A 15273-nucleotide genomic window follows, 5' to 3' on the forward strand; every position below is an offset into this window, starting at 1 on the left:
CAGTTGAACACAGTTCTGAGAAGCAAAGTGTGGGCCTGAAACTGCCAAGCCTGAGTCTGTCCAGGCTCTTGCTGCTCCATCCTGTGAGTCCTGCATGGCCCTCCTGCCCTCTGCGGCAGGGAGCTGGCTTTCGCCCATGGTGTGTTCTCATAGTCCCTGCTCCTCCATATCGCCTGCCAGTGCTGTTGGGTTTTCGTTTTGCCTCCAACCTGAGTGAAGTGTGTGTTCTGAGCTCATCCCACGTCCCCCCTGTTGGTCAGGGCCTCCCCAGCCTCAGGGGGGCCTCCTCCCCACCTCAGCAGTGACTGGTGACAGCGTGCAGTGCTAGCTCTTTGTGCCCTCTAAGGGGTGTACACTCTTTTTATTCCTGCTCTTGCAAAAACAGATAAGATTATGATTTCCCATGGAAATTGAAAAGTCTATTTAAATAATTTAACTATTAAACACTTTCACTGGTAATGTGTCCTGGTCTGATTTGCGGCTTGGGCCGGGGGGTCTGGTCGTGGTTGGAAGAACTGCACACTTGGCCATTGGCAGGGTGCTGGGGAGGGAAGCCATAGAGGGCGGGGAACCCTGAGCGGGCAGCACACTGCTGTAGAGACAATGTTGCCTGAAGCCTGCAATCCTTGTGGAGGGCAGTCGGGAGAATAAGGGTGACCTTAGTAGAGTCAGTTCATTGGACCGAGGGGCAGCTACCAGAGTGCAGGAGGCTGAGAAATGCAGAGATGAAGGGTGGGGACCAGGAAGGGGATATGAAAGGGAGGATGGAACCAGAAAAGGCCCAGGATCAAGGGAAGGACATTTTAAACAGGTGAGCCAAACATGTTTATATGCCAAGACAAAGAAATGTGAAAACATAGGAGCAAAACACAGATCCAAGGGAAGGGGATGAGCTGAGGCCAGAGGTGAACCAATGTGACCTGCATAGCTAATATTGATGGTCCTCTCTGTGTGCCACCCTGGGATAGGCACCGTTCAAACTACCTCGTTTAATCCTCCTGGCCACCTCGTTTCACTGATGAAGAGACACAGAGAGGTTGAGCTATTTGCCTAAGACCACACAGCTGGTAATGTACAGAGATGAGTTTCAGGGCAGGCTGTCTGCTGTCAAACCCCCACAGGAAACTTCATGCAGGCCCCATGACTCCTCTTCCCCCTGAGAAGAAGGGAAAGGTAGTACGGGAGGCAGGGGGCCCTATTCAGAAGTTCCTGTCTGCTGCACCCATCAAGTGTGGGGTTATATTTGGGTTCAGGAAATAAACCCAGAAGAGCTTAGTCAAATTAAGTTTAACACTGGTGTAAATGAAGGAATCAGCAAAAATGATTTCATTAGCCATTGCAACTACGGCCACATGGGGAAATAGTTGTAACAGTCCTAGGCATGGCAGCCCTCCTGCTAAAGAAGATGGACGTCATTAGGACTTCAAGTGTGCATGTGAAAGATGTAATTGTATAGAGGTAGGAGTTTAACCCTGAGAAAATTTCAGGTGGGGTAGATTAATTAGAAAAGGAGACCAAATTAAGGAAGCTCAAGCTTTAGGGGCCAACTGGCCTAAGTGGGAACCTCAGCTCCCAAAGAACCCCTACCCAGCTGTGACTAGTAGAGACTGGGTCCTCAAACAGGCTCCCTGAAACCACACGCACGCGCACACACTCAGTGCACACCAGGACAACAAAGGAATGCAACTCAAAATCTTCACAAGCCCTTCCCATGCCTATCCCCATTAAGCTAATCCTAGAGAATGTATGTTTCTCCTCATGAGGTTCTACTTTTTTCCAAAAGCATATTCATACCTAGAATGCTTATTGGCAAAACTTACCTGAAAAGATGCCATTGATATGTGGGATGAGTTTTGAATACCACTTCTATGTCTGCTGACAGCAAACCCCACTAAAACCAAGACCAGACTTGTGCCAGCTTGGTGATGCCTTGATTGCAGTGGGATGTTACCAACAAGATGGTGGGAAGGTGCACTGAATCTTGGTGCAGTGGAGATGCTGAAGCTAGTCACCAGGAAGCAGTGCTACTTTAAGACTTTCAAAGTGACAAATACATTTACGGGACTTTTACAAAAGCAAAAACACCTGCATCGCATGTAGTTAAATGATGCCCAGAACTGTAGTGTTTACAAAAGGAAACAGGTCTTTTCCTTAATGCAGCAATGGCCATCAGTTGCTGATCAGCAGAGCCTGTAAAAAGAGGCTGAGCCCATGTCTCTGCAGGGCAGGACAACATTCTCAGGCATTAGGAGGCACAATGCTCAAAGTGGTGCTGAGCAGATTCTCGCTGCCCCTGAACAAGAGAGCTGCAGGGGCAGTGTATTAGTCTGTTTCTGTTGCTTAGAACAAAATGCCTGGAACTGGGTAATTTATCAAGAAATAGAATATTTATTGCTTACAGTTTCAGAGACTAGGAAGTCCACAGTCCAGGGAACACCTCTGGTGAGGGCCTTCTTTGGTGGGTGGTGACAGCAATGCAGGGTGTCACATGGCAGATGGCCAAGCAGAGAGAGAGCTCACTCCTCAATTCTTTTAAAGCCCTCAGAACCAAGCCATGACCACCATTAAACCATCAAAGAATTAATCCATTCACTAGGGCATGGTCTTCACAAACTGATCACCTCTTCAAAGCCCCACCTTTCAATTACCATAATAGGATTTCCCACCCTTTTAACACTGTCAGTGGGGATTAAGCTTCTAACACATAAAACTTTGGGGACAAAATTCGATCTGTATCAGGCAGGGACAAACATGCTCTGAAAATCCACAGCTTTTGAATTTGTCTAAATCAAAACTCCACGCTGAAGAAAAATACTGTATAGCTCCCTGCAGAAGGAAGACAACTGTCAAGGCTGGGCCACCTGGCCCTGGCCACTCAACCACAATGTCCCCCATCAATAAGCGCAAGTAGCAGGAGGAGAGTTGGAAGAGCTGGTGTTATTCATGGGTGTGAGGGGTCGGGAGGAGGGCAAAGCAGACCACAGATGCCACCCTGCCATCGGGATGAACTTGAGAGTGCATGCAGAGCTTCCACACACATTTTCTCAAGTGTGCCTCCCCCAGGCCTGGCAGACAGCTCAGAAAGGACTGGTGCACCCCCCGAGGCTGCTCAGACACTCAGAGACAAGCAGCTGCGCCACTAGCCCACAGGCACTTCTGTCCAGTGCGCCATTCCATCTGGCACTGATGAGCTTGGCAGGAACAGAGGGCTCGCCACTCCTCAAGGTTAGCAATGATCCAATCACTAAAGTATACTTTTCTTATTCTCCCAGATTTTCAAAAAAGCCTCTTGGTGGTTTTTCTCCTGTCTCGGGAGGGAAAATTGCTTCCCCCTTGCCTACCTTTCCTTCCCACTGCAGGGCTCACTGCTTCACAAGACAGACACAAGAAGCCAAATGAGGGCATCGGAATGGCTGACATTCTCTGGTTCTAAATATTTGTGTAACTCTTTATCCAATCTTCAAGTGCTAGACTATGTGTATGGCACAAATGTAAACACAATCTAATCAAGACTTTTAAGATTTTAGAGCCGAAGGCACAGAGACAAATGAGAAAAAGCATTGTGCCAAGGGGGACCTGTGGGAAGATCACCTTGTAACCAAGTTGAAAACAGACACCAAACCAGCAGCAGCTGTGCATGACAGCAGCACGGCCCTGATCCCCGGAGTGGGAGGGAGGTTGGAAATCTATGTAGGTTCACAGAGCAAGCAGAGGGTCCAGAAAGACAAGGAAGGGGGAGAAAGGTGGTAAAGAGAAAGGAAGGGTTGAGGGTCAAGTGCAGGCATCCGGTCTCCCCTGGATTCCCAGGCCCCAAACCTCACCTGCCCAGGTTTCTAGTGAGCAGAGCTGAGCTGCCCCACACTTGGTGAGAACATATCCATCCCCAGGGCCCCTTTCATATTGCTGGTCTATTAGGCCCATTAATTTAAAGAATTCTCACTGGAATCCATTAGGGCGCCTCATCACTGTTTCTTCCCCTGGCCAATTTCTAAATCGGACCTTCCTGGAATTTTGGGCTTGTCAGCATCTCTGACTAGCCTCACATAAACTAGTTTTCCAATTTTACAAAATTTGCTTCCCCACTTTGTCTATTAGCCATAGTGGCATGCTGCTCTTGGCTCACATGGGAGTTTTTTTGGAAGGGTGCATTTTGCTTCAGAATAATCTTTTTAAAACCATGTTGCATTTACACTTTTTAAGAGTGCCTTTCAGCTCTCACATCCCCAGTACCTATACAATGTTGTAGGTGGGGGCTGCTGGCTGCCTACCCCCACCCCTTGACTTTCCATCAATGCACATACACACTCACCAGGGCCTTACAGAGTACTGGCCTGGGAGATCAGATTAGAATGTTCCAAGTTAGGTGTGTTGGGGCCAAAATGCTAGTGCCACACTGGATAGGGCTTGGTTCCCAGAGGCACCTCCCCCATTCGCCAGCACTCCCATGCCCTGGGGACTGGGGGGATACTGGAGAGCAGAGCCTCCCTCTTCCAGGTGTGTGACACTGGACAACTTTGCCCTGTTACTTGCTGCAGAAGGATTTTGTTCAGGTACAGGACATTCTGCACGTAAAGCACCTGGTATATAGCAGCACTGGGCAAGCGTGAACCCCTCGAATCCTTCCTTCTCTCTTTGATGGGTCCCCAGTGCCCTGCCTGGAAGCACCTGCCAGGGCAGGGGAACTGCCTGCTAGATATTTCAACAAGATCCTCACTTAAGTGGTGGTTTCTGAAAAGCTTTGTGCAATGATTTATCACATTTGAAAGCATCTGTAATTTAAAAGACTTATCTTTAAAATAATAGTAACAACAACAACAAAGACCACAATGTTGTGGCAAATGCTTTCCCCAGCAATTGCTGTGGCAGGCTCTAAGTGCTTTACATTTATTGACTCATTTAATCCTCACAGCAATGCTCTGCTAAAGGTACTATCATTATCCCCACTTTACATATGAGGAAACTTTACATACGAGTAAATTGTAGGGTAAGTGATTTGCTGAGGTCACAGTGCTAGTAGAAAGGAGAGCCACCGAGTCTGGCTCCAAACTCTTAATCACTATTCAATACCTCAAAAAGTTACCTTCTATTTTGGGGTATTTTCAGATATAGGGACTGCTTAAAGCAGAATTACCATGAAATTACTTCAAGTCAAAAAATCAATCTATTCTGGCATTCTGCTAGGAAATGTAAATGTAACACATGAATCACCAATGAAGCTTTAACATTCTGTATCAAGAATCATTAACTCATTAGTTTTACTACAAACTTTAGAATGTATGTACCTCCTTGCCCTAATATCTAAAGTGCCCTTAAAGTCCACCATACCTCTTGCAGCCATCTGTCCTATGTCACTATTATAAATGTAGGAATTTTAGGAAACTATTTTATTTAGTCTAGGACATCTACACTGCAGAAGCTAGCATTGACCTGATCTCTTTTATTAAAAAAGTAACATATATTACCTGTATATATATTCCTTATATATTTCAACATATCCCCATATCGTCTAGCTTAAAATTACATGGGGGTGAAGAGCATGAGATGTGAGTAAGATAGATCTGGACTGAAATCCTGGTGCTAGCAGTGGGTTAGATTATGATTGTGGTCAAGTTGCTTAGCTTATTTAGGCCTCAGGTGTCTCATTTCTAAAACAGAAAAGCTTCATAAATGCTTTTTGTGAGGATGACGTGCTTAGCATACATAGTGCCTGTCACACAGTATATATTGTCATTTCCCCTCCATGACTGCTTTATCTGTCCTCACTGCTGCTTTAACAGTAGAGCCCAGCTGTTGTCAGTAACACGCTCTCTAAGAATGTTCTGAGAGGGACTGTGACAGAAAAATGAGCACCAACCTTTAAATCATTTAAACTTGAATCTCAGGTTTGAACTCCACACCCACTGCTTATTAGTGTGATACCCTACAAAGGACAAGTTCTCGTCCCAAGTCTTAGTTTCCTCAAGTGAAGATAATGCCCCGTCCTCCATCCCAGGCTGCCATAAGGATTAACTATGTGGGAGGACCTAGCAATGGCCCACAAAAGGCCCTAATAAGCACTCTTATCATTAGCCCAAGGAACCGGAGGAATTCAAAGTGCAAGGGCAAAATAGTTTATTCACCTTTAGGTAAGGTCCTTTGCAACCCAGCCTCAAAGAAAAGCATTCACACAAAGTAGGCAATTGACCATGGCAGAGCTGGGGAAGGGACACCAGAACCAAATATGGAATGGAATGTATGAGTCCTATTTCCTGCTGTCAGATTGAGCCTGAATGTGCTTTCTGCTGGGTGCCACTTGCATTGCTTGCTGTGCTGTGAGATGCAGGAAAAAAGGGCAAATGTGAACCGTGGGTGAGGTTGGGCTGAAAATACTGTTTGTTGCCAAGGAAACATACGGAGCAATTCATAAGGCTAGGGTACTGATTTCGGGAACTCTTTGAGACTAAGCTGTTCTTTCCCTGAGTTTCCTACAGCCCCCAATTGTGCTGAGCTGATTACACACTAGCACTGCTAATGCGGAAGAAACTTGTGTGCCCACAGGTCAATGCCACCCACTGTTAACAAGCAAACTACATGGCTTCCAACCACACAGCATTTCGATGTTTATTGTGATTTCATCTGCTAAATAAAGTAATCTAGAAAGCTTGGCCACTCAAGAAAAAGACATTGCAAGAGTGGCAGCCACAAATAATGCTTCTCTTGAAAAACTCAATACTTGTTTAAACAGGCTGCAATCTGCCAGCATTCAACAGCAGCCCCAGAACACTGATGAAGATGACTACACTCCTCTAACCTAATGAATGCTAAAATATCTACATTCTCAGCTGATTTGGCTCTTATACTCAAACTCATTCATAATCCATGGAGTTGGAGGGATTTTTTTTTTTTTTCCCCTAAAGAATGACCGGTAAGGGGATCTTAACCCTTGACTTGGTGTTGTCAGCACCACGCTCTCCCAAGTGAGCAAACTGGCCTTCTCTATATAGGGATCCGGACCGGTGGCCTTGGTGTTAATCAGCACCACACTTTCCCAAGTGAGCCACAGGCCAGCCCTGGAGGGATTTTTTAAATTAACTTTTAGCAAGGATATTACTAAAGCCAATTTAAACCAAAAACCAGGTTTTATGTTACAACATTTTTAGATAGAAAGACTTCATTTTCTTAGAGATAATAAAGCAGAGAAATATGAAGAAGACTTGACCATAAACAGAGAATGCAGCCCTGAAGAGTGACCTATAATTTGTGGTAAAGACTAAATGTTCAATTTGGTCAGAGTAGTGGCTGCTTTTGAAATAATCCATTTGTTCTTTTACCACACACTCCAAGGTAGCTCTAACTCCTAAAGTGAACCAAAAGTCTATTAAAATAGTAACAAGAAGAAAAGTACACGTACACACACACACACACACACACACACACACACACACACACACACACAGTGCTGTGCCTACTTGGAAATCCAAAAGCTCAGCGTGCATCCTTGGGTTACTTAGCAAACCTTCTGGAGCAAAGGCCAAGCAACTGCCTTTTATGGAGGGCAGCTAACCTCAGAAACACGGAGAAGTCACCTCTTTTGTGATATGGAGGTTAAATCTCATATGACAAATTGCTGGTCTCTATGGAGCCTCAACAAAGCAGGAGTATAATGGGATTCCTCACGTGGCCTAACAGAAACGGAGACATGCAATTCTCCACACTACATTCCACTGTGAAAAAGACCATATTTAATATAAAATAAATGTGCTAATTCAGGGATAGCACATTCACTTCATATAAGTTATAAAATTACAAAATTGGGTAAAATTCTCCATGTCCCAAGGCACTTGTGGAAAATGGATTTTCAGGCTTTAACAGATACTTGTTTTCAGTTTAAGAATTCTTACTTATGGAAACAGAATCCTCTCTATCGGACACACTCAACAATAACACATACATACAAATCTGAAATGGAAGCCTCCGAAAGCTGCCACAAACTGAGGATCTAAGGCAGAATCACAAAATGCAAATGTGCTCATGTGTTCTTATGTTGTTCTTCATAACAATTTGCAAATTGTTCATAATATGAACAAATTGATTCTCTTTTTTCTTTTTCTTGGTGGCTGGCCAGTAAGGGTTCCGAACCCATGCATAATAGGAACAAACTGAGAATTGTGTCCATTTTAGCACTTCACAGGATCCCGAGTGAGAACATTCATCAGGAGTGTCCCCTAAGGAACTAGTAGCTTCTGACCTACTGACAGAGCAACACATAATTGTTTCCCTTCTTTTATCCTTAACTTCCAGAAAGTTCCAGAGCCAAATTTTATACACAGTAATGTCAACATCACAATAATCCTTCTTTCCATTTCCATTGATCTTGTTTTTCTCTCCTTACCTGTTCATATTCTACTAACATCATTGTATATGTCTTTTCTTGATATGCTGCTTCAAACTCTTTTGGGAAAGAGGCCGGGTATAAATACATTTCAAATACAGACCAAAAAAGGAAGCAAACATTGCTATTAGTTTTAGTATATAAAAGAGGGCATCTTTGCTCTCATGGTTCACTTTAATCAAAAAGCAGTATTTCAGAATTACCTAAATTAAGATAAAATATATGTATTAAGATAGAATACACCAGTAGCAGGCCTGGACTCACTAATTTTAGAAGTCTTCAATTCCTTGATTTTATCGAGAACAGACATATTCCTAAATATAATCCTGGTCACTGTGATGGTTAATTTTAGGTGTTGACCTGACTGTATTAAGGATACCTAGAGAATTGGTAAAGCATTATTGTTGAGTGTGTCTGTGAGGGTGTTTCCAGAAGAGACTGCGAGTCTGAGTGGACTAAGTAGGGAAGATCGGCTGTTGATTGTGGGTGGGCACCATCCAACTGGCTGGGGGCCTGGATGGACCAAAAACACAGGAAAGGTGAACTGGTCTGTCTCTGTCTCCTGGAGCTGGGATACACTCTTCTTCTCCTTGAACATCAGAATTCCAGGCTCTCCAGTCTCTGGACTCCAGGACTTACACCAGCAACCACTGCATTTTCAGGCCTTTGGACTTGGACTGAGCCGTGCTTCCTGCATCTCGGGGTCTCCAGCTTGCCAGATGGCCAGCAGTTGGACTGCTCTGCCTCCATAATCAAATGAGCTGATTCCCCTAATAAATCCCCTCTCATGTATCTATATATGTATCCTTTCGGTTCTGTCTCTCTAAAGAACCCTGACTAACACAGTCACCTTCATTAGTTCCATGCTAGCAAAAAACAGCCCCGAGCTAGGAGATTAGAGATGTGTGTGCTTAGCTATGTGATCTATAAGTCATTAACATCTGATCAACTTTCTCTCTTCCCCCTTAACATGAGAGCAGCTACTACTTCCCCTACACTACAATACTTACTATGTGATAAACTCAGACTTGCTTTTAAAAGTAAAAATGCGATATAACCGTAAGATACTAATGTCATATACCTTAGAAGTCTAAGTGATTCTTTTTCAAGAACCTAAGGACTTCTTTACACCCATGGCCAAAATTTCTCTTTCCAAATTTATAGTTTCTTTGACAATAACATGATACAGGTAAGGAAGCTACATAACACTCAGAGATGCAGGCACCAAATAATGAAAGAAAGCATTTCTGTACATAAAACATTATTTATACCTGTCTTCATTTTTTACATTAAGATGTAAACATCCTCTTATCCAAAATAGCTAGTGAAAAAAACAAAACAAAAAACAAGTTAAGCCTTTAAAAATAGCTGGTGAGGAGTTTTCAAGTGTTCTTGCTCAATGGATCCAAATATCAAACATTATAACTCATTAATTCAATGATAAAGAGATAGCTCCTGAACCAAACCAGTAAGAGAGCTATGAAATATTAACACATAGCAAAATCACAATTAACCAGAATGCTCCAGCTTCCTGGTTAATTGACAATTTACAAGAAAACTCTTTGTTTTAACCATTAGTCTAGAAAACCTTTCTAAACTGAACCACTTCACTTTCCTAGCTCAGTAAATACAAAACACTAAACATAATTCAACGTTGTTTTGATGATTTAGAATCATGTGATAGCTTGGAGTATCTCTCAGAATACACATAATTTCTGTGCAGCCTGTTAGAGGCAGAAAACTGGAGTAAATTGGAGTTTCTTGTTTTAGAGAAATCCCTGATATCATAAACTTATTGTCTTCCTTTTACCTCATTCTTCTAAAAAGGATAGTGCAGACAAAGTTTCCAGTTAAGCAAGACTGAATAGTTCTAGACATACCCTCACATATACTGGGGTTCAGGAAAACAAGGCAGTTCAATGATTTTATCCTCTAGACTATTTCTTCTACTTAATAAATATGTCCAGTAACATGAATTACAATGTAATGGGGTCCACTGTTTTTCTGGGTGATGTCAAATTTCAGTAGCCTATGAGTTCCTTGTTTGGAATCTTTTATTTAAAAAACAAAGGAAAATTACTCATGGTTATGACTTCCAAAACTAGGAGAGTAGTAGATTTTGCTAATAGAATCAAACTGTGCTTCCTATATTATTGACTCATAACTGCTTGAACAATCTTTATAATGGTATCAAAAAGCAAGTAAGTTTTCTCAGATACTAGGTGCTTAACTTCTCAAAGCCATAAAATAATAAGAGATGCTAGGAAAATCACCTTCTGATTCTCTTAGTACAGTCCAGTGTTTCCATAGCCCAGGACCCATGACACTGGTGGCACACAGATTTTAGGTGGTGTGCAACACAGAATTACATAACACTGAATCACAGTGAGAATGTCATTCCCTTCACATTTTTCTTTCATCCTCTGATTATTCCACAGACCGAGCCTCATTCTGGTGCTGGATAACAGCTCTCTCACTGTCACAAAGAACAAGCAGGTCTCTTAGATTCAGAGCCTTGGCAGGCATTAGTGTTAACTAAAACTTAGTAACATTCTATGTGTTAATTTTGCTGATTTTGTGGTTTCCTTTTACTTATGGCAAACTGATACTGGTTTTCCACCTGGAGGGAGATTCATTTCTTTTTAAAATACTTTAAAATTTAAAAGATAAATATTAAAAAAATAATAGTGTATGCGGTACACAGGTGATTAAAGTTTGGGAAACAATGGCTGTAGTATAACGAATCATATTTTTAAAAAGTGATTTCAAAAGAAATGACAAATGCGGTCTAGAAAGGAAACATACATCACTGTATTTCCAATATTTGTGGTGTTCCGGACATGAGCTTACCATAGCCTTCTCCTACACATCAGGTGATTTCCGGAGTTAAGATTCTAGCAAAAATATACAAGTGAAAGAACCAATTCCACACCATCCTGGACTTCATAAACTCTAGGTACCATAAATGTGCAAATAATCTGACATTTGGCACAGTCATTTGTTTAAAACATAAACTTTCCAATTTCTGCAGCATCTTTTTATTTGGTCTATACTAATGCCTCACAAAGGCAAACTCAGGTTGTGAGTTCCTGCTTGGTCCTCATAGCAAGTACCACATCTATTTTTGATCAAACTCTTCAGCAGGGATTCAGGACTGCTGGCCAGGTCTTCCAGTGGCATCTGACTGTTCTTCCACTGTTATGGCCCTTCTCTGAATAGTAATCTCACGGCCAACATTCTTCTGAGAGGAGTTTTCCTAGCAGGTCTTACATGCCCATAGGCATGCCGTGTGGATTTTTAAAAAGAAAATATGGAGAGAAAGGAAGCAGAGCTTCTCATTTGTGGTGAATAGTTTCTTCATCACAGTGGCAGTTAAGATACGTTCCCTCCTTTTCCCCCTGAAGCAAGACAATATGTCTGAAGGATGGTGTCAGACATCATAATCAGGAGCCTTGCCCTGGGCTTGCCTTAGCCAGATCTGTAGTGTAACAAATGCTCCCACAGTCACATGAAAGAAAAGCTGCCAGAGGTTGCGCAGTTCATAGAGATACATGTTGCATAGACAAATTAAGCCAAAAGTCAAAAAAGATTTGACATTCCGCCAGCCGGTGTAGTAGACAAGTAAATAACACTGTTCAAAATATAAAAATGAAAAATGATTAGGATTATAGGAAAAGAAATAGATGTTTATAATATAAAATTGCAACAGGTCAGAGAGTAAAATATAAGAACGGAATAAGGGTATTTTTCATCTAGGGATAAGATAATGTATATCTAAGACATTGAGCTATGAAAGTTCCAAAGCTTGAAAGGGAAACATATTTTTCCTTTTATGTTTTTCACTTTTCAAAATAAAAGCATTTTGTATCATATTTTAAATGGAAATATAATTGAATGACTCCCTTGCAAATTTCCCACAGGTGAAAGGCAACTAAGAAGTATTCTCAGGGTCTAAGGGGATTCCATTCTCTCCCAGAAAAGTATAAATAGCTCTCACGAGCTATTCAGCCAAATGGACTCTTAAATAATCTGAGTCTGAATATTAATGAAATCAACAGAATTTTACAGCCTCCCACTGAATGCAAGGAACTATGCTAGATACAAGATCTGAGTGAACAGTTGAGGGAGAATTCATTTAATGGATGTTTATTGAGGCCCTGCAACAAGTCAGGCAATGTTCTTCAGTTATGAGTAAAACAAATAAAGCCCTTGCTCACGCAGAGCTTACATTTTAATGGGGAGGATTATAAATAATACATAATATCAAATAATTATATCTTGAAAAAGACAAAAGATAAAGCAGAAAAAGGGGACAGAGAATGATAGTGAGTGCTATTTTAGATGAGATACTAACAAAAGTACCTCCTCTCCCCCATCCTGGCTTTCACCCTTTCCTGCTTTTTTTTTTCTTCACAAAATACTATAAACATACTTGAAAAATGTGCTTATTTTGTCATCTACAGCCTTTCAATAGAATCTAAGTTTCATGAGGGGTCATGTTTTACTGTTTTGTTCATGCATTTATTTCCAGTGCCCAGATAGTGCCTGGTACACAATAAGTGCTCGATAAAATGTGCTGAATGAATGAACCATATTCTAGAAGATGTCTAAAATTCATAGCCTGGTAAGTATAGGAATTATATGTGACATCACAAAGTCTTAAGAGAGAAGCACAGGTCTCTGCGTAAAATTGTATCCAGACTTCAGAATGGGAAGGACATTAGGGTGTGTGCAACAATGCAGAAAGAATGTGGACATATTCTGTTAAATGTGTTTCATTCTTATACAAATTAGGACTTTACCCACTTAAAAAGAAGACTGTTAGCCAAGCAAAATGAATTGGAAGCATTTATTTTATCTTAGTGATTTTCATTGCGGAATAGAATGTTGAAAATGAAAACCCACAAAAAATAACTTTTTCTTTTGAAATAATCTTAGAGTTAGAGAAAAGTTGCAAAAATAGTAGAGTCTCCATACATTCTTCAACTTGCTTCCACTAATGTTACCCTCTTATATAACCATAGCATAATCATCAAATCAGGAAATTAACATTGAGTCAACACTATTAACTAATCTACAGACTTTGTTCAAATTTTGCCAGTTGTCCCACTAGGGTTCTTTTTCTGGTCCAGAATCCAATCCAGTATTCTGTATTGCATTTAGTGGCCATGTCTCCTCCAACCCTAATAGCTCCTCAGTCTTTGTTATTCATGACCACGACAGTCTTGAAGAGTATTAGTCAGTTATGTTGTAGAATGTCCCTCAATTTGGGTACGTCTGATATTTACTCAAGACTGAAATGAGGATATGCACTTTTGGCAAGAATACCATAAAGGTGATAATGCAATATGTCTTATTACTGGTGATGTTAATTCTGATCAGTTGGTAAGGTCGGTGTCTGCCAGGCTTCTCCACTGAGAAGTTACTATTATTTCATGTGTATTTAGTAAGCATCTTGTGGGGGGGGGAGTATTTTGAAATCATGTAAATATCTAGTCTCCTCATACTTTTGCCGACTAATTTTAGCATCCATTGATGATTCTTATCTGTAACAACTATTACTGTGGTGTTTGCCTAATGGTGATTTTGTATTTCCATCATTCTATCTACATTTATTAATAGAAATTCTACTATAAAAAACAGCTAAATTTTCTACTATTTAAAAAACATTAATGTTTAATTTGTGGTTTACAAGGGCTTTTAAAAGTAATGATTTTTACCCCACAGATTACTTATTAATTACAAAAAAGAAAAAGATAACTTTGCAATGAAGAGATCTGGTAGACATCATCTTAACTAATGATTAAAATTATTACATGTTTCTTGACTGATGCAATGAGAGATATACAACATACTATACTGTATAGTACTGTTGCCAAAATATTTAACTTGAACCTAATCATGAAAAACATATGAATCCAGAATGTGGGTCATTCTATAAGGTACTTGCCTGGACTCTTAAAAAAAAAAAAAAAAGGTCAATATTATGAAAGGCAAAACCAAACCAAAACAGAACAAAAACAAAAAGGCCAGGAGGCTGTATTACAGATGAAAAGATACACAAAAACCAAACGCAATGCATAATCCTGGATCAGGGAGAAAACAGCAATAAAGAACATTTCAGAGACAAATGAAGTAATCTGAATAGAAATCCTATATTAGATAATATTATGTCAATGTTCAATTTCTTCGGTGGGATATGATGTCATGGCTATGTAGAAAGATGTCTGTGTTCTTACAAGATACAGCTGAAGTATTTAGAGTATCATGTGTCTGTAACTTACTTTAAAAACAATTGTACAGGTACTTCTTTTTCTGGGAAGATGCAGAGGACATACTGTCTCCTATTCTTCCCACTAAGTACAACTAATAACACTGAACATTATATATAAAACAAGCATAGAAACACTCTGAACAGTGGAGAGAAGAAGGCAGACAAGCTGAGGACCTTGAGACCTAAGGAATGATACAGTGGTAACTTCCCTGAGTATTCTTTGTGTCTCATATATCCCAGAATTGGAGCTGAAAAAGCTGGCAACTAGAAATGCCAATGGATGCAGACAAAACAAAAACAAAAAAACTTCAATTAGATCTTAATCTCTCTAGCAAAAGTCCAGAAAAGAAGCACCTTAAGAAGATGGAAAACTTTTAGACAACAACTCTTATATTCTAGCCAAACACTACACAAATAACCTGACCGACCCATACCCACACTGAATGGGGAGCCTAGAACACTTTAAGACATTCCAATCCTTCAGTGTGGCTCCAGAGAAGGCAAGTAGGAAGCCAGAACTTTCATTCCCACTAAATAGTAATGAACCCCTCCCCTATCCCTTACAATAATGTCAGTAGAGACCACATGGAACTCTGGATATCCACCTCCACTTGGCAGTAATGAAGCA

General features: G+C 40.9%; 1 protein-coding gene across 1 annotated transcript in view; it reads right to left on the bottom strand.

Annotated features, from left to right (window-relative positions):
• Positions 1 to 9563: 9563 nt before the first annotated feature.
• SEC22A (SEC22 homolog A, vesicle trafficking protein) overlaps positions 9564 to 15273 on the bottom strand; it is a 73062-nt gene continuing 67352 nt past the window's right edge. Inside the window, exon 7 of the mRNA XM_063107977.1 lies at positions 9564 to 12002. Within this exon, the coding sequence (XP_062964047.1) occupies positions 11802 to 12002 (201 nt within the window). The 3' untranslated portion in view covers positions 9564 to 11801. The remainder of the gene's footprint in view (positions 12003 to 15273) is intronic.

Source organism: Cynocephalus volans, chromosome 1, assembly GCF_027409185.1.
Source record: "Cynocephalus volans isolate mCynVol1 chromosome 1, mCynVol1.pri, whole genome shotgun sequence".
NCBI lineage: Eukaryota > Metazoa > Chordata > Mammalia > Dermoptera > Cynocephalidae > Cynocephalus > Cynocephalus volans.